Here is a 20,231-nt window from a genome sequence, read left to right on the forward strand (position 1 = left end):
GAATGGTCTAGGAAACGGGGGTTTGCGTGGAGCATTCTGTAACGTATCTGAGAGGTGGCACGCCAAAAACTATTGCACTGTACTGAGCTTTCCGGTTGACTCTCTCTCTCTCTCTTTCTTCCTTTCTTTCTCTCCCTTTCTTTCTCTCTCTCTCACTCTCACACACACACACACACACACACACACACACGCGCGCGCGCACGCAAACACACATAAATACATGTGTGTATTTGCGTGTGCGTGTGTGTTTTATATGTGTGTGTGTGTGTGTGTGTGTATGTGTGTGTGTATGTGTGTGTGTATGTGTGTGTGTATGTGTATAAGGTTGTGCGTGTGTGTATGTGTGTGTGAGAGTGTTTGTGCTCGCGCGTGTGTGTGTGTGTGTGTGTGTGCGCCTGGATGTGTCTGTGTGTGTGTATGTGTCTGGGTGTATGTAAGTGCATGTTTGTGTGTGTGTGCGCGCGCGCGTGTGTGTTTGTCAGTGTGTGCGTTAGTATGTATGTGTGTGTGTTGAGGGTGGTGTGTGTGTGTATGTGTTTGTGTGTGTGGTTGGGCATGTGTGTGTGTGTGTATATATATGTGTGTGCATACATGTGTGTGTGTCTGTGTGTATTTGTATGCGCACGCACGCGCGTGTGATTGTGCGAGTATGTATGTGTGTGTGTGTAGTAAGTGTGTGCGTGTGTGTTGTGAGTGGGCGTGTGTGTGTGTGTGTGTGCGTGTGTGTGTGTTTGTGTGTGCGTTAGTGTGTATGAGTGTCTGTTAAGGGTGGTGTGTGCCGTTGTGTGAAAGTATATGTTCGTGTGTGTGGATGTGTGTGTGTCGGGGGGGTGTGTGTGTGTCTGTTCCTGGGTGAATATATGTGTGTGTGAGGGTGTGTGTGTGTGTGTGTGTGTTGCTTGTTTCACGAGATCGAACTTATGATTGAAAAGGCTGCCGACCCTAAACATTCCCAGAGAGAAGAATGCGTGCAGAAAGTGACCCTTGCGGCTTATTGTGATAAGGCATAAGAGAGAAAGAAAGAACTCTCTCTCTCTCTCTCTCTCTCTCTCTCTCTCTCTCTCTCTCTCTCTCTCTCTCTCTCTCTCTCTCAGTTTCTGTCAATGCTCTTGAGGCGTATTGGACTGGTTGTCCATCTGCAAGGAGACAAGCTCCTAGTCCAAACTCAGATGCGTCACACTGGAGTGTGATTTCTGCATTCTGATCGAAGAATCGTAGCACTGGTGGTTCTGACAGCACTTTCTTGATCTCTTCGAGCGCTCTTCCATGGACGTCGTTGTCCCATCTGAAGTTGTTCTTCTTTTTCACCAGTTCTCTCAATGGTGTAGCGATTTCTGACAGGTTGGGGCAGAACTTCTGCAGGTAACCCACCATTCCTAGTAGGTTTTAGAATACATATATAATATAATATTTATGGTGTTAGCGAGTAAGAGATAGGGAGGGAGAGAGGGAGGGAGGGAGGGGGAAAGTGGGAAAGTGAGAGAGAGGGGGAGAGTGAGAGAGAGAGAGAGAGAGACGAGTAGACGTATCGATTTTGTTTTCACTTTACATGTTTATCTGTTCGAAACGGCCGGACTGTCCAATACATTCCTGCACTGTTAAAAAGATTTTTTTGTTAATTTTTGTTTGCAAGGAGGGGTTTCCATGAAGTAGAATATCTGTGTGTATGAAGTTGTTGGTTAGTTCGAAATGTTTTTCCTTCTCCAACAAGAATCACGAATCCATCATCTTCTCCTGTTTCTGCATCTCTGACTTCCTTTGTTGTGAGATCATTAAATATACCAGTCCTCTTTGCATTCTGAATGGCCAGTTCAAGCATAATGTGGTTTGAAATATCATGAATGTTTAAATTCCCCGAGGGAGTCGGTTAACTGTATTTGTTCAGGTAGTTGGTTCCAGAGTACTGCTGTCGAAGGAAAAAAGGATGTTTTGTACGTTTCTGTTCGATGTGGGGGTATACTTCGTTCTAAGGGGCGGCGTCTGTGGTAGGGGTTGTTGGCTGCTACGAGAGGTGGGAGTGCTGCTTGTAGGTATGGGGGGGTCTTGTCGTGAGTAATTTTATGGAACATTGTTAGTTTATGACGGTTACGCCTTTCAGATAATGATTGGAGTCCAGATTCTCCGTAAAGCTTAAAGTGACTGGTTCCGCGGACAGCTCCGATGATTGTTCGTATTGCATCTAGGTTTAACTGTTCGAGTTCATCTGTTAAAGTTTTGCTACAATTGTCCCATATTATGTCGCAATAATCAAAGTGTGGTAGAATGAAGGATTTATACATAATTTCCAATGATTTTCGGCTCAGTCTATATTTGTATGTACGCAAGCAAGCTACGAGAGTTCTGCACTTTGCAACAAGAGATTTTATATGTTCATCCCATTTACAGTTGTTTTGTATTATTATTCCTAAGTGTTTGTGATTTTGGGAACTTTCAAGGATGGTATTGCCAAAGTTTAGATCTGCGATATCAGGGGTTCTTTGTGTACAAAAGTTCACCAATTCAGTTTTTGCATGGTTAAATGCTACCTTCCATGTTTCTGCCCAATTTACAATTTTTTCAAGATCTGAGTTTAAAATTTCGGCACGGATGTTGTGATTGGCTAAAGACAAGTACATGCTAGTGTCGTCAGCAAAAAGCTTAATCGTAGATTCTATATCACGTACAATGTCGTTTACATAAATTAGGAAGAGCAAGGGTCCAAGCACTGAACCTTGAGGAACTCCCGCTACTACTGGAAGATAAGTTGATTTACTGCCTTTTAATACAACTGCTTGCTTTCGATCTGTTAGGTAGTCTGTAAACCAGTTTAATAATGGCCCATTAATTCCAGCGGCTTCGAGTTTATGCAATAAGCCCCGGTGCCAAACTCTATCGAATGCTTTGGATATATCAAAGAAGATTGCTTGGGTAGTTATTCTATTATCGAGTGATTTGCATATGTCATTGTATATTGTAAACAGTTGAGTCTCCAGGGATGAAACCGGACTGCGACTCTGTAATGATATTGTTTTGTAGTCAAAGACATGAATTTGTATACATTTCTCTAGTGTTTTGCCAACACAGCTTAGGAGGGAGATTGGACGATAATTACTACATGTATCTTTGTTCCCCTTTTTATGAACTGGTGAAACGTGGGCTATTTTCCAAACCACGAAGGTTATATCGCGACAGGGAAAGGGGGGGAGATGGGATAGAGCCACTTGTTAATTGTTTCTTGTTCACAAAAGCACTAATACAAAAATTGCTCCAGGGGCTTGCAACGTAGTACAATATATTACCTTACTGGGAGAATGCAAGTTTCCAGTACAAAGGACTTAACATTTCTTACATACTGCTTGAGTAAAATCTTTACAAACATTGACTTTAATATATTCTATACAAGAAACACTTAACAAGGGTAAAAGGAGAAACAGAATCCGTTAGTCACGGGGAGCATCGGGTAAATTCTTCCCCCTAACCCGCGGGGGGTAATTCAAAGACAGAAACTCGAATAATTCGCACAAGCAACCTACTACAGAGAAAAAGAGGCTTGACGACGGATCCCTTCTCAGTCCTGGGATATCCTACTGCTTGTGTTTGTTGTTATTGTTTGTATTGTTTGTTGTTATTGTTTGTTAATATTTGTATTGTTTGTTGTTCTCATCGGACTGGGGGGATTATTTTTGTTTAAGTGTGTTTATAACAACAAACAATACAAATATCAACAAACAATAACAACAAACAATAACAACAAACAATAAGATAATAACAAACGCAGGGGGGGGTCTTTATCAGACGTGGGGTTACCATCTGAGAGACGTGTGGGCGGGGATGTAGCTCAGTCGGTAGCGCGCTGGATTTGTATCCAGTTGGCCGCTGTCAGCGTGAGTTCATCCCCACGTTCGGCGAGAGATTTATTTCTCAGAGTCAACTTTGTGTGCAGACTCTCCTCGGTGTCCGAACACCCCCGTGTGTGCATGCAAGCACAAGACCAAGTGCGCACGAAAAAGATCCTGTAATCCATGTCAGAGTTTGGTGGGTTATAGAAACACAAAAATACCCAGCATGCTTCCTCCGAAAACGGCGTATGGCTGCCTAAATGGCGGGGTAAAAAACGGTCATACACGTAAAATTCCACTCGTGCAAAAAAAAACCACGAGTGTACGTGGGAGTTTCAGCCCACGAACGCAGAAGAAGAAGAGAGAGGTGTGGGAGTTTTCAACATGGCCAAAATTGATCTCGGGCAGTGTAGGGATAGTTAAATTATAACAGGAACCTAGAACAAAAAGTTTTCCACTTGGGCTATAACATATACATGTAAGCAGCACATCTATTATTAAAAATCACACTCAAGTTATCCTACTTCAGCATTAAGCATACAAACACAATACACGCAGTGGGTACCCTCCCTTTCTCAGATGTTCTGTTGATAACCTTTGTAAATTTGCCTCCAGGGAGGGGTTGAGCAACCTTTATGATTTAAACGGGTGGATGGACGGGTAGCAACAGCCAGTGTCTGTCAACCACACTAGAAATGACCTGTGAAATGACATAATAGTCGGTCAGATCAAAGGAAAATAAAAAGGGAAAGTGGGATGTGAGAAAATACCACCACACCTAATACTTTACTTTGTGCAAGAATCAGTCATGCGCAGAGCATTACAGCTGTCCCCATGATAACACTATACTGTAGTCTTCACATCGTCCTATTCCCCAGAGGCTATCACTGCGTCGGCTTTTCTAGTACTGACAGAGTTGTCGGTCTCGGATTTCCACCAACTGACAGCTACGTTTCGCCCGGATTGCGAGTACTAGCAGCAAGTTTCACACATTTTGTATGGTTTCAACCTGTTGATAAAAGTGTGTTCTTGTCAACCAAATCACCAGTCTTTGTTGAATCTACTCGGAAAACTCTTTAACGCATTTTTGCATGCGACTGCGCATTCTTGTGGCCAGGCAGTTGCTCTTTAAGACAACTGGTTTTCTCAGGCTTCTAAAGTTCTCAAAAGGGAGGTTCCACTGTAGCACAATGGCTGCATCACATGTATTTGTTTGGTGTCATGATCAGCAGAGATAGCCCAAACTGCATTGCAAAAAACTAAAAAAACAAAAAAAAACACAACAAGCAACCAACAAAATCTGGAATATATATCTTTCTTTATTTGGTGTTCAACGTCGTTTTCAACCATTCAAGGTTATATCGCGACGGAGGGAAGGGGGGAGATGGGATAGAGCCACTTGTCAATTGTTTCTTGTTCACAAAAGCACTAATAAAAAATTTGCTCCAGGGGCTTGCAACGTAGTACAATATATTACCTTACTGGGAGAATGTAAGTTTCCAGTACAAAGGACTTAACATTTCTTACATACTGCTTGACTAAAATCTTTACAAACATTGACTATATTCTATACAAGAAACACTTAACAAGGGTAAAAGGAGAAACAGAATTCGTTAGTCGCCTCTTACGACATGCTGGGGAGCATCGGGTAAATTCTTCCCCCTAACCCGCGGGGGGTTGGAATATATATACTGTTAACATCTTTACCTGGAATGCTCATAAAAAGTGGCAACAAATGCAACAAACAACAACATGTTATCATGAACACTCATAACTGAATGAAATCATTGCACTGTTGTTTTAAGAATGTAAAGAGTGTAATATAAAATATACTGTTGTACAAAATCGTGTGCGATTTATTTCTGAACATGATCCATTTGTAACATACATCACATAATTATAAGTCTGCTAACACCCAGTCTGTTTCTACACATACAAAATATTAAGTAAAGAGTGAACTGTAAGGCAATGTTGAAGGTGTCACACAACAATCCCCATTGAGATGCAGTGAGGTGCATGGCTTGAGCATGAGTATCACAATCAGCTGTATGATATGAATAAAAAACACTCATGTGACCATTTGAACGAAAACCAACAAAATTGGTTCACTGTCATTCCAAAAACAAGGAGACTGCCAACGTTCCAAAATTCAGAATAAAAAAACAAGAAAGGGAAGTTGTTGGAACGTTTCTTATTGACAGAACAATGCGTTAGTCACAAATATATCTACCCAACGGTCTTTTACGTGCACAGGCACACATTTTTTATTCCTCCGTTTGCCGTTTCTTGCATGAAGGCAAAGGCATTGCAGCATGTACACATGTGAAGTAAAAATGTTGTACTTACTTGGAATGCTTTGTTCAATTCAAGCTATGTCATGCCAAAAAGGTTTGCATAGCAGTCTTCCATAGGAATATACAATATGTTTACAAAAAATCAACTTCCGTGACATTGACCCTGATAATAAGATATTACATAGCTGTTATTAAATGTTGAGACGCTAACAGTTACAAGGCCACAACAACAACAAACACGTCAATAATCTCCACTGCATTGCAAACTCATTATGAGGGGCAGTAAACTTAATTTTCTCTTTTTGTATCATTTTCTCTCTCTCGTGGAACACCCGAACAAAGCAAATCTCTAGAAACCACGAAAATCAAACAAACAACAACCATATATACAATGCCCACCTCAGGTATAAAAGCCCTGATAATAAGTAGTATATTTACCCTTCTGTATTCCTTTGAAAGCAATTTTCCTCTTCCAAATTCCACTGTCAACAGTAGTATTTACCAGAAACAGAGCTACAGCAGTCCCTCTCATGAACGGACACCCTTGGGCCATAGCAAAACTGTCGTACATTGCAGGTGTCCGGTCACGGGAGGGGTGACCACACCACCCCCTCCCCCATAATCATGTAATTTATTTTCTTCTTGTCTGGCTTTATTGACTGCATGCCGATCATGTGGCATGGCAGTGACTTTTCACTCTTCAGTCGGAAATACACTGTACATAACACAGCTCCCACTCTCCCTCACTAATGCCTACCCCAAGCCGTGACAACTGATGCTTGGAAATTGTGCGGAAGAGTACACCTCTCTATTTCTCTCCAATGCTCTTCCTGCTGACATGCAGTGACACCGGACACCCCACAGAGTTTAGCTAGCTAGCTACCCCTCCACCCCCCCCCTCCCCTCTCTTGGCAACCGACTCACTGGTCAAGGCTGAGGGGAAACAAGAGTATCTTGTCAATGAAAGAGGTAACACACAGACACACGATGCTGAGAACTGTGGCCAGTTTTTCACTCTCTTTCGCTCAGGACCTTCATCGACTGTGGTTTCTGTGTGGTTTCTGTTGTTTACGCAACAGACAAGAATAAAGAGCACAGTGCAGTTTCATGTTGGCATCTTCGCATGTTCTCCACTCCTGACCAAAACTATCCCCCCTCCTGATGTGTACACGTGCACTCAAGTTATCAGTGACTGTCATCACGCCATTGCGGCTGTGATCTTTGTACCAAGAGCCGGACTGCTCTGTTATTGATTTTGTTGTGGTGAAAATTTGACGATGGTCTGTCCGTACATTGTTATATGAAGTCTTATATCGCGCACGTATCTCCAGACTCGGACTCAAGGCGCAGGGATCTATTTATGCCGTGTGAGATGGAATTTTTTACACAATACATCACACATTCACATCGACCAGCAGATCGCAGCCATTTCGGCGCATATCCTACTTTTCACGGCCTATTATTCCAAGTCACATGGGTTATTTTGGTGGACATTTTTTATCTATGCCTATACATTTTTGCCAGGAAAGACCCTTTTGTCAATCGTGGGATCTTTAACGTGCACACCCTAATGTAGTGTACACGAAGGGACCTCGGTTTTTCGTCTCATCCGAAAGACTAGACATTGGAGGTATGACCTGCTGTTTGGACCGAAAATGAGTGTCCGCGTCCAAGTCTTGCAGGTGTCCGTTTAAGGGGGGGAAAATATAGAAGGAAAACACTCCGTGCCGAGCAAATGTGTCCGTACATGTCAGGTGTCCGCTCACGCCGGGGGCCGTACATTGCAGGGACTGCTGTAACACCAAAAATTAGTGAAAAACCTGAAAGGCCAGGGTCCACAGCGGCGCCTCCCAGAAGCTGAGGCTTTTTTTAAAAATTATCTTGTAGGGACAAAGAACAGCCTCTCCTGGTAGCAAAATGTATGTTAATAAATGATAAAATAATACACATTTTGCCTCCATCAACAATCCAAACTAAAAAAAAATTTGTTTTCAAAGTTTTACTTTAAGAAAGCAGATTTTCTGGTTTAAAAAAGTTTTCAAAAACCAGATTTCCGGCGAGAAGCGGAAAGATGTAAGTCCTGCAAAAAGGTCTAAGGAATAAGCTGTGGTTTGGACCAGTCAATGGTGTAAGTGAAGGCGGTGCCAGAGCTCTGAGGCTTGATGGTGATGAAGGGCGGGGCCGGCAGGTCGTTGGACGTTGAGTACACAGCGCAGTGCTTGAAGACGCACGGCGACTCGTGCCATGCGTAGCGCAGGCCGACGATGAACTGGTCGGCGCCACATACGCTGCCGTCCAGGGAGAGAGTGGTGGGGTCGGTGCTGATGATGGGGGCCGGTAACCACCACGAGTTCTTCGGTGTGCACTCCGCCTTGCCATTCCATGAGCAGCAGAACTGTAGACACACCAAACAGTCAATCAATCAATCAATCAATCAGTGTGCACTCCACCTTGCCATTCCATCAGCAGCAGAACTGTAGACACACCAAACAGTCAATCAATCAATCAGTGTGCACTCCACCTTGCCATTCCATCAGCAGCAGAACTGTAGACACACCAAACAGTCAATCAATCAATCAATCAATCAGTGTGCACTCCACCTTGCCATTCCATCAGCAGCAGAACTGTAGATACACCAGTCAGTCAGTCAGTCAGTCAGTCAATCAATCAGTGTGCAGTCAGCCTTGCCATTCCATGAACAGCAGAACTGTAGACACACCAGTCAATCAATCAATCGATCAATCATTCAATCAATCAATCAATCATTCAATCAATCAATCAATTGGTGTACATTCTGCAGCAGATTTGTAGACACACCAGTCAATCAATTAATCAATCAATAAATGATCCATCAATCCATAAGTCAAATCAATATGAACTGATCAACCAACTGATTATTTTGTCACTTACTCGTCACCAGACAGTTTTGCATGGAGCCGAGGTGAATTAAACACATGCAGACATTGATTGATTGATTGATAAGATGTTTGATGGGTTGTTGACAGACCAGCTTTTTTGTCGGTCCGAGGGGGAGCATAATTATCGTCTTTATGCCCCCCGAGGACTGACAAAAAAGCTGGTCTGTCAACAAACCACCAAACATCGTTTTTGTCATCATTTTGGTAGTGACAAAATAAGTGCACAATCAACCCAGGGAGCCATGCTTTGAAACACGGGTTCCGTGCTGATAACCACACGAGTCCCGGTTTGATGCAACTTTTTGTGTTTTTGAGTTCATTAAATGTTGGGATGAATATGTCAGGTTTGACGATGCACAGTTCTGTAGGTTCATCTCGGTATTCCACCCCCTTGGCTTTCTGTTTTAAATATTAAGCTGAGTGATCCAATGTGGAAGCTACATTTGGTCAAAGGTCACCGAAGATTTGCGTCGTGCAGCGAAGGAAAGAATCGCGATCTTGTTTCCGACTCAGTACCTCTTTGTTTTTCATTAGACCTGTCATTCTGCTTGCTCGGCTTTGTTAGATGTTTGCATATCTTGTTGCTATTTACTTTGCTTTTATTATTGTTTCTTATTTGTGCTTCGTTTATCGATACAACGTCTTGTGCACGGGTCAAAATGTGAGTGTCAGTGGTCGTTTTACTTGAACTTGACGTTCGTGTTTCTCCGAACGTCCGTGTATCGAAACCCAGATACACGCACTCCATGACTCTGTAAGACAAAACATATCGCTAGGTTTCATTTGTTTTTGATGAATGTATGACCTTTCATGAAGTAGTTTTGTTTTTTGTTTACTTTTGCCAGTTTGCCAGTTCGTTTTTGGAACTTTGCAAAGCAGTGTCGTGTCGTCTGTTTAGGTCTGGGGAAACACCAATGAAAAGAGCCGAAGAATCCCCGAGCGTTTCTATTGGGTTTGCTTTTGATTATCCATGTATAACCTGCTTCCTGTAACTATGGTAACCGGGGATTTATTGCCTGGGGAACATGAGATTTATTTCCCAGGTGCTTGTGAATGAAAAATCGTGAAAATGATGACAATATTACTTATTGGTAAAGCAAAGAAAAGAATTCAAACACTTTTGGCTAAGTACTTGCTACAACTGCACACTGACAAAAAACATCATCCAAGACTGGGTAAGAGGGACTGACCTCAAATCCGTTGCGACTCTTGACGCGAATGTTGTCGCCGCTGTTGGAGGCGGAGTAAGTGACGGCCACGGTGTCCCCCTGTTGGACCACACTGACCGGTCGCGGCCCCTGTGTGGGTTCGGATCCCTTGTTGTACGCCACACGCAGACCTGACAGCAACAGCCGCTCAGCCACGTCCTGCTTGTCACGGGGATGGACACTGTACAAAGAAGTTCTGGTCATCAGTAACATCACAACAAGTCAAGTCAAGTCAATATTTATTTCAAAAACCCCTAGGGTTACAAGAATAAAATAAAAATTGCAATAAACACGACAAAAAAGATATATGTATTAACCTTTGCCGGATGCCGCTTTTGACTACACACGCCCGACGATGCGGGTTTGTCTGAACCCATACATTTGAAAGAGGGTTTTTACCGTTTATTCCTCTAACGACGATGCAGGTTTGTCTGAACCCATACATTTGAAAGAGGGTTTTTACCGTTTATTCCTCTAACGACGGGGTGGGTTCAGGGAAACCCACAGCGCTACTTCAGTGGGTGCATCGAGTTTCTCCCTTCACCGACTTCTTGCAGGGGAGGGAGAGGGGGAGGGAGAAGGGGAGGGAGAAGGGGAGGGAGAGACTGAGAGAGACTGAGAGAGACCGAGAGACTAAGAAAGAGAGAGAGAGAGAGAGAGAGACTAAGAAAGAGAGAGAGAGAGAGACTAAGAAAGAGAGAGAGAGAGACTAAGAAAGAGAGAGAGAGACTAAGAAAGAGAGAGAGAAAGAAAGAGAGAGACTAAGAAAGAGAGAGAGAGAGAGACTAAGAAAGAGAGAGAGAGAGAGACTAAGAAGGAGAGAGAGAGAGACTAAGAAAGAGAGAGAGACTAAGAAAGAGAGAGAAAGAGACTAAGAAAGAGAGAGAGAGAGACTAAGAAAGAGAGAGAGGGAGACTAAGAAAGAGAGAAAGAGAGAGAGAGAGAGACTAAGAAAGAGAGAGAGACTAAGAAAGAGAGAGAGAGAGAGACTAAGAAAGAGAGAGAGAGAGAGACTAAGAAAGAGAGAGAGAGAGACTAAGAAAGAGAGAGAGAGAGACTAAGAAAGAGAGAGAGAGACTAAGAAAGAGAGAGAGACTAAGAAAGAGAGAGAGAGAGACCAAGAAAGAGAGAGAGAGAGACTAAGAAAGAGAAAGAGAGAGACTAAGAAAGAGAGAGAGAGAGAGACGAAGAAAGAGAGAGAAAGAGAGAGAGAGACTAAGAAAGAGAGAGAGAGAGAGAGAGACTAAGAAAGAGAGAGAGAGAGACTAAGAAAGAGAGAGAGAGACTAAGAAAGAGAGAGAGAGACTAAGAAAGAGAGAGAGAGAGACTAAGAAAGAGAGAGACTAAGAAAGAGAGAGAGGGAGACTAAGAAAGAGAGAGAGAGAGAGAGAGACTAAGAAAGAGAGAGACTAAGAAAGAGAGAGAGAGAGAGAGAGAGACTAAGAAAGAGAGAGAGAGACTAAGAAAGAGAGAGAGGGAGACTAAGAAAGAGAGAGAGAGAGAGACTAAGAAAGAGAGAGAGAGACTAAGAAAGAGAGAGAGAGACTAAGAAAGAGAGAGAGACTAAAAAAGAGAGAGAGAGAGAGACTAAGAAAGAGAGAGAGAGAGAGACTAAGAAAGAGAGAGAGAGACTAAGAAAGAGAGAGAGAGAGAGAGAGAGAGACTAAGAAAGAGAGAGAGAGACTAAGAAAGAGAGAGAGAGACTAAGAAAGAGAGAGAGAGAGAGACTAAGAAAGAGAGAGAGAGAGACTAAGAGAGAGAGGGAGAGACTAAGAAAGAGAGAGAGAGAGAGACTAAGAAAGAGAGAGAGAGACTAAGAAAGAGAGAGAGAGACTAAGAAAGAGAGAGAGAGACTAAGAAAGAGAGAGAGGGAGAAAGAGAGAGAGAGAGACTAAGAAAGAGAGAGAGAGACTAAGAAAGAGAGAGAGAGACTAAGAAAGAGAGAGAGAGACTAAGAAAGAGAGAGAGAGGAAGACTAAGAAAGAGAGAGAGAGAGAGAGACTAAGAAAGAGAGAGAGACACTAAGAAAGAGAGAGAGAGAGACTAAGAAAGAGAGAGAGAGAGACTAAGAAAGAGAGAGAGAGAGAGAAAGAAAGAGAGAGAGAGAGAGACTAAGAAAGAGAGAGAGAGATACTAAGAAAGAGAGACAGAGAGAGAGACTAAGAGAGAGAGAGACAGAGAGAGAGAGACTAAGAAAGAGAGAGAGACTAAGAGAGAGAGAGACAGAGAGAGAGAGACAGAGAGAGAGAGACAGAGAGAGACAGAGAGAGACAGAGAGAGAGACAGAGAGAGAGACAGAGACAGACAGTCAGATAGACAGACAGTCAGATAGACGGATAGACAGATAGACGGATAGACAGATAGACAGACAGACAGAGCAACTGACAACAGACATACAGACAGAGAGATACGGACAGACAGACAGAGAGACAGACAGTCGCTTGGAGACAAACAGGCAGACAGACACTGTACCGCCGCTTTGGTAATTATGGGTGTAGCAGAACCCGCGCCGTCGGCAGAGGGATAGTTACAATCACTACTACTCTTTAAAAGTATGGGTTTGTGTGAACCCGCGCCATCGGTAGTGTTTATGTAAATTATCATAATCAATTAATTTTAATGTTTTGTCATGTACACACTAAAAATTTGCAGACAGAGAGCAAATTAGGTGTGTGAGAGATACTTAAAATTTCAAAACGATACCTTTAATGGTTCCAGAGTTATAATGATTTTAGTGTGTCTCTGGTACAGGTGAACCCAGGAAGCACGGCAAAGGTTAACAGACACAGCTAAATAGACAATGTTTGTATGGGTTTGAAAGAGAGAATACCCTTGGTTAAACTTTTCCATGTGACATTATAGGCCAGACCCTAGCAAGGCGGATGTCTGAAACAGTACACACACATTACACACACACATCACACACCTTCCCAATGGAGAGTTAAAGTTGGGCAGGTCCATGCTGACAGCCATGTAGACGATGTTCATCTCTCACACACACAGACACACACACCTCTGCCCCATTGAGAGTTAAAGTCGGGCTGGTCCATGATGACTCACACACTGACTCACACACACACATACACACTACACCCCCCACAAACACCACCCACACACACACTACCCACACACACACACACACACACACACACACACCTGCCATATGGAGAGTTAAAGTCGGGCAGGTCCATGCTGACAGCCATAAAGACATTGGTCATCCTGGGGTTGGGCGTGTAGCCGAAGTCAGCCGTCTGGTGCCAGCGGATGTCAGGGAAACCCACCACCACCGTTGGGTCGGGACTGTTGCCTGACAGCTGATTGTCAACACAATGGATGAGTGTATATATAAACTCTCTTTCAAGACCTTAAAATACCTGAGAAAATCAGCTTTGACAGGGGAGGTAAATGTACAGTGAATATAAACGGAAAAACTAAAATAAGCTATGTTTTCAGAAGAGGGGTTCCACTTAACACATTCTTTCGTTAACTTTGTTAGAGACATCTACACATGCACGAATTAAACAAAAGATACAGAGACATGGCAAACTGAAGCTACGTTTTGCATGCTGGTATCTGTACAGTCCAGTAACTGGCAACCTCCAGTGCATTTGCTGTGAAATACCGGAGGAGCCTCTGTTCCTCCCCTACAGTGGATCACTTTATATCTAGTATTTGCCTGCTTTTTAAATTTTATTTTTTTTATTTTATTTTTTTTACAAATGTGCATGAACCTGATGCCATGTCATTGCATGAAGCCGAAGTAATTTCTGCCTACCTGTACAAAGCCAAAGGGGAAGTCTGGCTTGGTCTGTTGGGAGGCAGCAGCAAAGTTTGTCCTCCAGTCGTCGATCATGGCGGGGAAGGTGCAGTTGTAGTGATGCATCTTGGGCTCACTCGCATCCGCCTCACCTGGTAATGACACCAGTATTGTCAACACTTGTGGACTGGGTGGCCGAGTGGTATTGCACTTGCGCTCGGAAGCAAGAGGTTGCGAGTTCGACCCTGGGTCAGGGTGTTAGCAATTTTCTCCCCCCTTTCCTAACCTAGGTGGGTGGGTTCAAGTGCTAGTCTTTAGGATGAGACGAAAAACCGAGGTCCCTTAGTGTACACTACATTGGGGTGTGCACGTCAAAGATCCCACGATTGACAAAAGGGTCTTTCCTGGCAAAATTATATGGGCACAGATAAAAATGTCCCACCAAAATACACGTGTGACTTGGAATAATAGGCCGTGAAAAGTAGGATATGCGCCGAAATGGCTGCGATCTGCTGGCCGATGTGAATGCGTGATGTATTGTGTAAAAAAAATTCCATCTCACACGGCATAAATAAATCTCTGCGCCTTGAATATGTGCGCGATATAAATTGCATAAAAATAAAAAAATACCTGCGCTTAGAACTGTACCCATGGAATACGCGCGATATGAGCCTCATATTGATTGATTGAACACTTTTCTCTCACCCACTCTCTTGTTTTACTTTTCTCACACTCTTCGTTTACTTCTCGCTCTCACACAGATACAGTGGAACCCCTCGTTTCGCCCTGCAGTCCGGACTGACGATCTAACAGCGAACGACAAGAAGAAGAAGAAGAAGAAAATGGAGGTAAATTTACAGAGGGTATGACCAGAACATCTGAGAAAGCAGGGTCTTAAAAAGAGTGAGTCTTTAAAGGAGGGTTCCACTGTCTCATTACACTGATTGCTTGGCTCTCAGTTCCAGCATGGCACCTCAGTACATTGTCTGTATTCAGTACACCCAATAATTGTTTATTCCATTTCTCGCAGTTTCCAGAAACTACTGCGGGAATTGTGAGAGACATGCATGTGTACGAATAGTCATTCAAGACACAATGTCTACAGTAAAATATGTCTGAAAGTGTTCTTTTGTGTTCATGACATGTCGACAAATGAGTCATGCGAACAGGCAATTGATGTTGAATTAAAATGTTGTTTTCATCCTGATCACACACACACACCTTGATACCAGATGGCGCCATACACAGTCATGTTGAGCAGAGGATAGACCATGGCGTTCCACACAAACACACACACACACACACACACACACACCTTGATACCAGATGGCGCCATACACAGTCATGTTCAGCAGAGGATAGACCATGGCGTTCCACAGCTGCGAGTTGCTGCCCGGCCCGTCCACATCTGTTGTACCGTCTTCCCTGGGGCTTGTCCTAGTTTCCAAAATACAACATTTTAATGGTTTGTTTCCTCAGTGCTGTGAGTAACTGTGCACACAATGTCAGCTTTCTTGATTAGTATGTAAATGTCAGCCTCCATTCCCCTTCACTATCACCAGTATCAAGTAGTGCCCGACTTGCAATAAGTAGCTCTTACCCTCCCCTTCCGCCTCCCTCCCCCAGCCTAGGTCTGCCACAGGACTGTCCAACACCTGACACCAACCCATCCCACCTGTCTCTCACAGGTTCCTCACAACCCTTTCACAGTCAGCTACAACTCACATATTGACAAACATCTGACACCATCCCATCCCCAGCGCCCCCCCCCCCCCCCCAGGTGTGTAGACATGACTCACCTGTACCAGACAGCACTGTCAGTGACCATGTCCTGCAGACCACAATTGGCCGGAGCGTCAGGTGAGGATCAGGCCTCCACAGGTGCCCCCCCCTCCCCCACCCCTCCACATGGTAGACATGGCTCACCTGTATGAGACAGCACTGTCAGTGACCGTGTCCTCCAGACCACACCTGGCCAGAGCGACAGGTGAGGACCAGGCCTCAACAGGTGTTCCCCCCCAGGTGGTGTCGATGAGACCGATGGGATAGCCCAGTTCTTTGTACAGCCCCTTGCCGAACAGCCAGCACACCGCCGAGAAATAGTTGAAGGGGCTCTTGCCCACCGTGGCTGCAATCAAAGTACAGTGGTTACGTGAGACCCCTCTGAGAAGAGGCACTTTCTAATCAGGGACATCATTGGCTGTCCCTTTTTCTGCTGCAGAAAATATGCCCGTCATGACAGGACAGACTTTTTGCTGGTCCCACTGGCATCCTGTAACCTCACCGACTGTAAGTATAGTGCTATGTGCTATGTGTACATATAGTCCAACATATTTGCATGCATGTGCACCCGTTAGTTTATGCTACAATTGAGCCTATACAAACTGAAATGTTCCAGTAAAATCAGATGTGTGCCAGCCTTACAAACAAGCCTATACAAACTGACATTGTCCAGTAAAATCAGATGTGTGCCAGCCTTACAAACAAAACTCTTTTTCCATAAATGTGCAGATGTGTCAAATGCGTATAATAATAATCTTCCCGGCTTCTCTATGTCTCTCCCTCTCAGCGAAGTTTTCATGGTTGATACACTGTTTGCCACGATGTATATATCTATATGGTGAGGTGACTATATTAGCAAGCAACTGCCAAAAATATTTAACACCATATATATATACATTTGATTCGATTACAAGAAATGCTGATTTTGTACATTTTCTCTTTTTTTTACCATTGTAAAAACCAAATCACTGGTTATACAATTAAACAATCCAATCCAATCCCTCTCAGCGACGGCCGACAGGTCATAGAGGGGGGTGGTGGAGGTACGCATAGCGACACACTGTACACTAAGATCATAGACACACTGTACACTACGATCATAGACACACTGTACACTACGATCATAGATACACACTGTACACTACGATCATAGACGAACTGTACACTATGATCATAAACACACTGTACACTATGATCATAGACACACTGTACACTACGATCATAGACACACTGTACACTACGATCATAGACACACTGTACTCTACGATCAACTCACTGGCGTTAGGCAGGGACCAGGGCTCAGCGATGGCCGACAGATCATAGAGAGGGGTGGTGGAGGTCCGCATGGCGACAGTGAAAAGTCGGATGTCTGTGTACTGACTGGACGCGTTCAGCTCTTGGGACGCATTGTAGATCTGTCGACACACACCACACTTGTGCATTACGTATTGTCTCCCTTGACACGCAGATGGAAGTGGAAGTGCAAGAAAATACAAACCTCTTTAGTTTGTTGTGTGCTCAACAGTTGCTCACAAGCACACACACATGCACACACAGAGCCAGGCAGGCAGACAAACACACACACTCACTCACTCACAGGAAAAAGTTGAGACAATCAAGCAACCAGCCATGCAGTTTTACATACACGTGAAAACAACCTAACTGCAATGGTCACACCATGAGATCCTGGTCAATAGAGAGAGCTGCATACTCCACTGGCCAGAGCAGACCAAGCAGACCAAACAACCCCTAACACACAACCAACCCACCAAACAACCAACCAACCCACCAATGACACAAGCAAACCAGACTGTGAACCTGGTCAGTGGAGAACTGCATGTTGGACTGTCCGGAGCAGACCCACACGTCGCCGAACAGCACGTCTGTGATGGAGATGGTGCTGCCGTCGTCAGCGTAGGCCGTGATAGTGTAGGGGCCGCCCGCCGCGATGGGGTCAAGGGTCACCGACCACACGCCAGTGTCCGGCCCCTGTCTGACGTCTGCGCTGTATGAATGCTGCAGCTCTGCCACCTGGTGGTAGCCAATATGACAGTGAAATAGTGAACATGACAGTCACTGTCAGTTGTCCTGGGTCACTTGCTGTTAGGGACAACAAACCGTTCAATAACCAATGACAACAGAAGAAGAAGAAAACAACAAACAAACATTTAAGTGTGAGTGTGTGGTGTATTCATTTATACATGAAAGGCACACTGTAAATTGTTGATTCAGGTAAATCCAGGTATTGCTTGACTGCGTTACCTTGACGATGATGCGGTCGCCCACGTCGGGGTGGATGCCCCAGACGACGGCTTGCTGCGGGGCTTGTTGCAGCACCATGTGACTGTTGTAGTACGTGGCGAAGGCAAAACCAGTGCGACCCTCTGACCGTGACCCCTCACCTCCTTGTGGCAATGACAAAATTATCGACAGTCAAGTAAAAAGTTGCAAAATAATATGCTGACCGACACTACAATTACATCAGAAATTAAGCTGCAAACATCAAAGAAAAAGAACAACGCAAACAACAGCAAAACGTATTTATGAACATGTTTCCGTGGTTGCACATTAAAGAAAATTAAGACCTGAGGACAACAATCACACAAAAGCAAACTGTTGTGAAGCATTTTATTTTTAAAAGGATTCAGTAGTGCATATGTAATCCTATCTCACGATTTACTTCACAAGTACTTTGTCAATGAAGAACGATTATAAATCATCACAGTTTATCAGATGGGATCCTAACCTATCTCAATTGAAACTGACACATATATACTCTCAAGGTCACATTCCCTGAATTACCTTTGCACTTGCTTTACTGATTAGAGCAGCAGTTAACAATGCTAATCTCAATCTCAAACAGCTCACCTACTGATACCATAGTGTTAGTGACCTACATATATGGCCTCACTGGCACATTTATTTATCAGCCGGCACTGTCAAATATATTTTAGCATCATCAGCAATTTTACATCACATAGACATTCATACATATAAATTATAATGCACAAAAATATTGAAGAATAGTTTAGAAAATAAATATATTATATATATACATTACAAGTGCCCCAAAAACTAGCTAGTTTTGACTATGAAAGGTCCGTGACTGATAGAAATGTGAATGAATGCTTGAGTACACTGACCCTCTAGAGACTTTTGTCACTGCCATTACTTTAGTATTCCATTGCTGTGAAATCGGTTGCTTTAATTTGTTTAAGTAGAAAGTTAGCAACAAGAAGAGTCGCGATACCCAGACGCGTGTTTCTTTCAGGGGAGATATTCTTGCGGCTAGCCTCTCGCGAAGCTAGGAGGCGTGAGTGTATATGAAACGGTTTGGTGGTCAGCTATGCAAGAATTAAACACCATGGGTTGGTCATGATACCGAAAAAGTCGTCTGCACTAGGTCAGTAAACAGCCATGGACAGCCAATGGGATTGGCAGCTGCGTGGCCGCCATCTTTTCTCGCTTAGCGAGCAATCCCAAAGCTACCTAGCGAACTCTCGCCAGATCCTAGCGTTCCTCGCGGAAAGAATTGCCCAAGAAACGGTACTTCCTCGCCCCACTCGCCATTTAAGTCTTGCCGGGAGACATGGTGTGTCAGACAACAGTAGTTATAATAAGCAATAACGTAGTGATATCTTCTTCTTGTTGTTCGCTGTTAGATCGTCAGTCCGGACTGCATGTGCGGAGTCTGAGTAGGACGACTTGTTCTTCACGTTGGAGCAGGTGCAGTCATCTGTCTCCGCTCTGGTTATACAGTGGCATGGTACAAAGTATAACACTATACATCGTTGCACATTTTCCGGACACGTTTACATACCATACCTCTTGGTGACAATAACCAGGGGTATTAATAGAACCATACTTCCTGCCAAAACTTGAAGAGCTTAAATGAACTTTCACTGATACTGATAGAGTGAAAGCAAAACAAGAGCAATCAGTACTATCATTGAACAAGAGAACAAAGTCAGATGTATGCACTGTACCTCCGATATTACATGACGTGATACAGTAGTGAATACATTGTTACTGCTCAGTGGTTATACTTATAGTCATACACTAGAGGCAGGACGAGTTCCTGACAACCGTGTACATGATGTACATAATTCATAACTTCACCATCAACCCACATCACTTCGGCACACACAACGATAATACTGACCACTTTCTTCCTCTTGCATTCGCACCACATTTTGCGCGGTGCTCGAACAAGCAAAACAGGCGAACAAGGCAAATACAATCTTCATGTTGGAGCCTCAGGACAAGTTCGAAGAGATGGAGCGGTCATGTGATCACAGTGCTGGTCATGTGACATTACGGCCTCTGTGGTTGTCCCCCTTGACACACAATAAACCACTGATCTAACTGCAAAGAACACATTTCACAGCATTTTTTTATTCACATGCCGGTACCATTATTTTTCCTAGACGATATGGTAAGCTTAAATCAACAGT

At 43.8% G+C, this 20,231-nt stretch overlaps 1 protein-coding gene across 2 annotated transcripts; it reads right to left on the bottom strand.

Moving 5' to 3' along the window:
- Positions 1 to 5,117: 5,117 nt before the first annotated feature.
- Positions 5,118 to 20,080, bottom strand: LOC138961933 (sialate O-acetylesterase-like). Of its 2 annotated transcripts, none has more exons than XM_070333617.1 (10): positions 19,940 to 20,080; positions 18,040 to 18,179; positions 17,596 to 17,808; positions 17,054 to 17,192; positions 15,922 to 16,123; positions 15,311 to 15,432; positions 14,014 to 14,147; positions 13,395 to 13,552; positions 10,221 to 10,419; positions 5,118 to 8,507 (listed from the first exon to the last, which is right to left on the bottom strand). In XM_070333617.1, exons 1-10 carry the CDS (start codon positions 20,022 to 20,024, stop codon positions 8,205 to 8,207), a joined length of 1,695 nt encoding a protein of 564 aa, XP_070189718.1. In that variant the 5' UTR covers positions 20,025 to 20,080; the 3' UTR covers positions 5,118 to 8,204. The 2 variants fall into 2 exon arrangements, with proteins under 2 accessions (XP_070189718.1, XP_070189717.1); XM_070333616.1 differs by having other exon boundaries at positions 18,040 to 18,182.
- Positions 20,081 to 20,231: the final 151 nt, after the last annotated feature.

The sequence above is a fragment of the Littorina saxatilis genome, linkage group LG3 (assembly GCF_037325665.1).
Source record: "Littorina saxatilis isolate snail1 linkage group LG3, US_GU_Lsax_2.0, whole genome shotgun sequence".
Lineage (NCBI taxonomy): Eukaryota > Metazoa > Mollusca > Gastropoda > Littorinimorpha > Littorinidae > Littorina > Littorina saxatilis.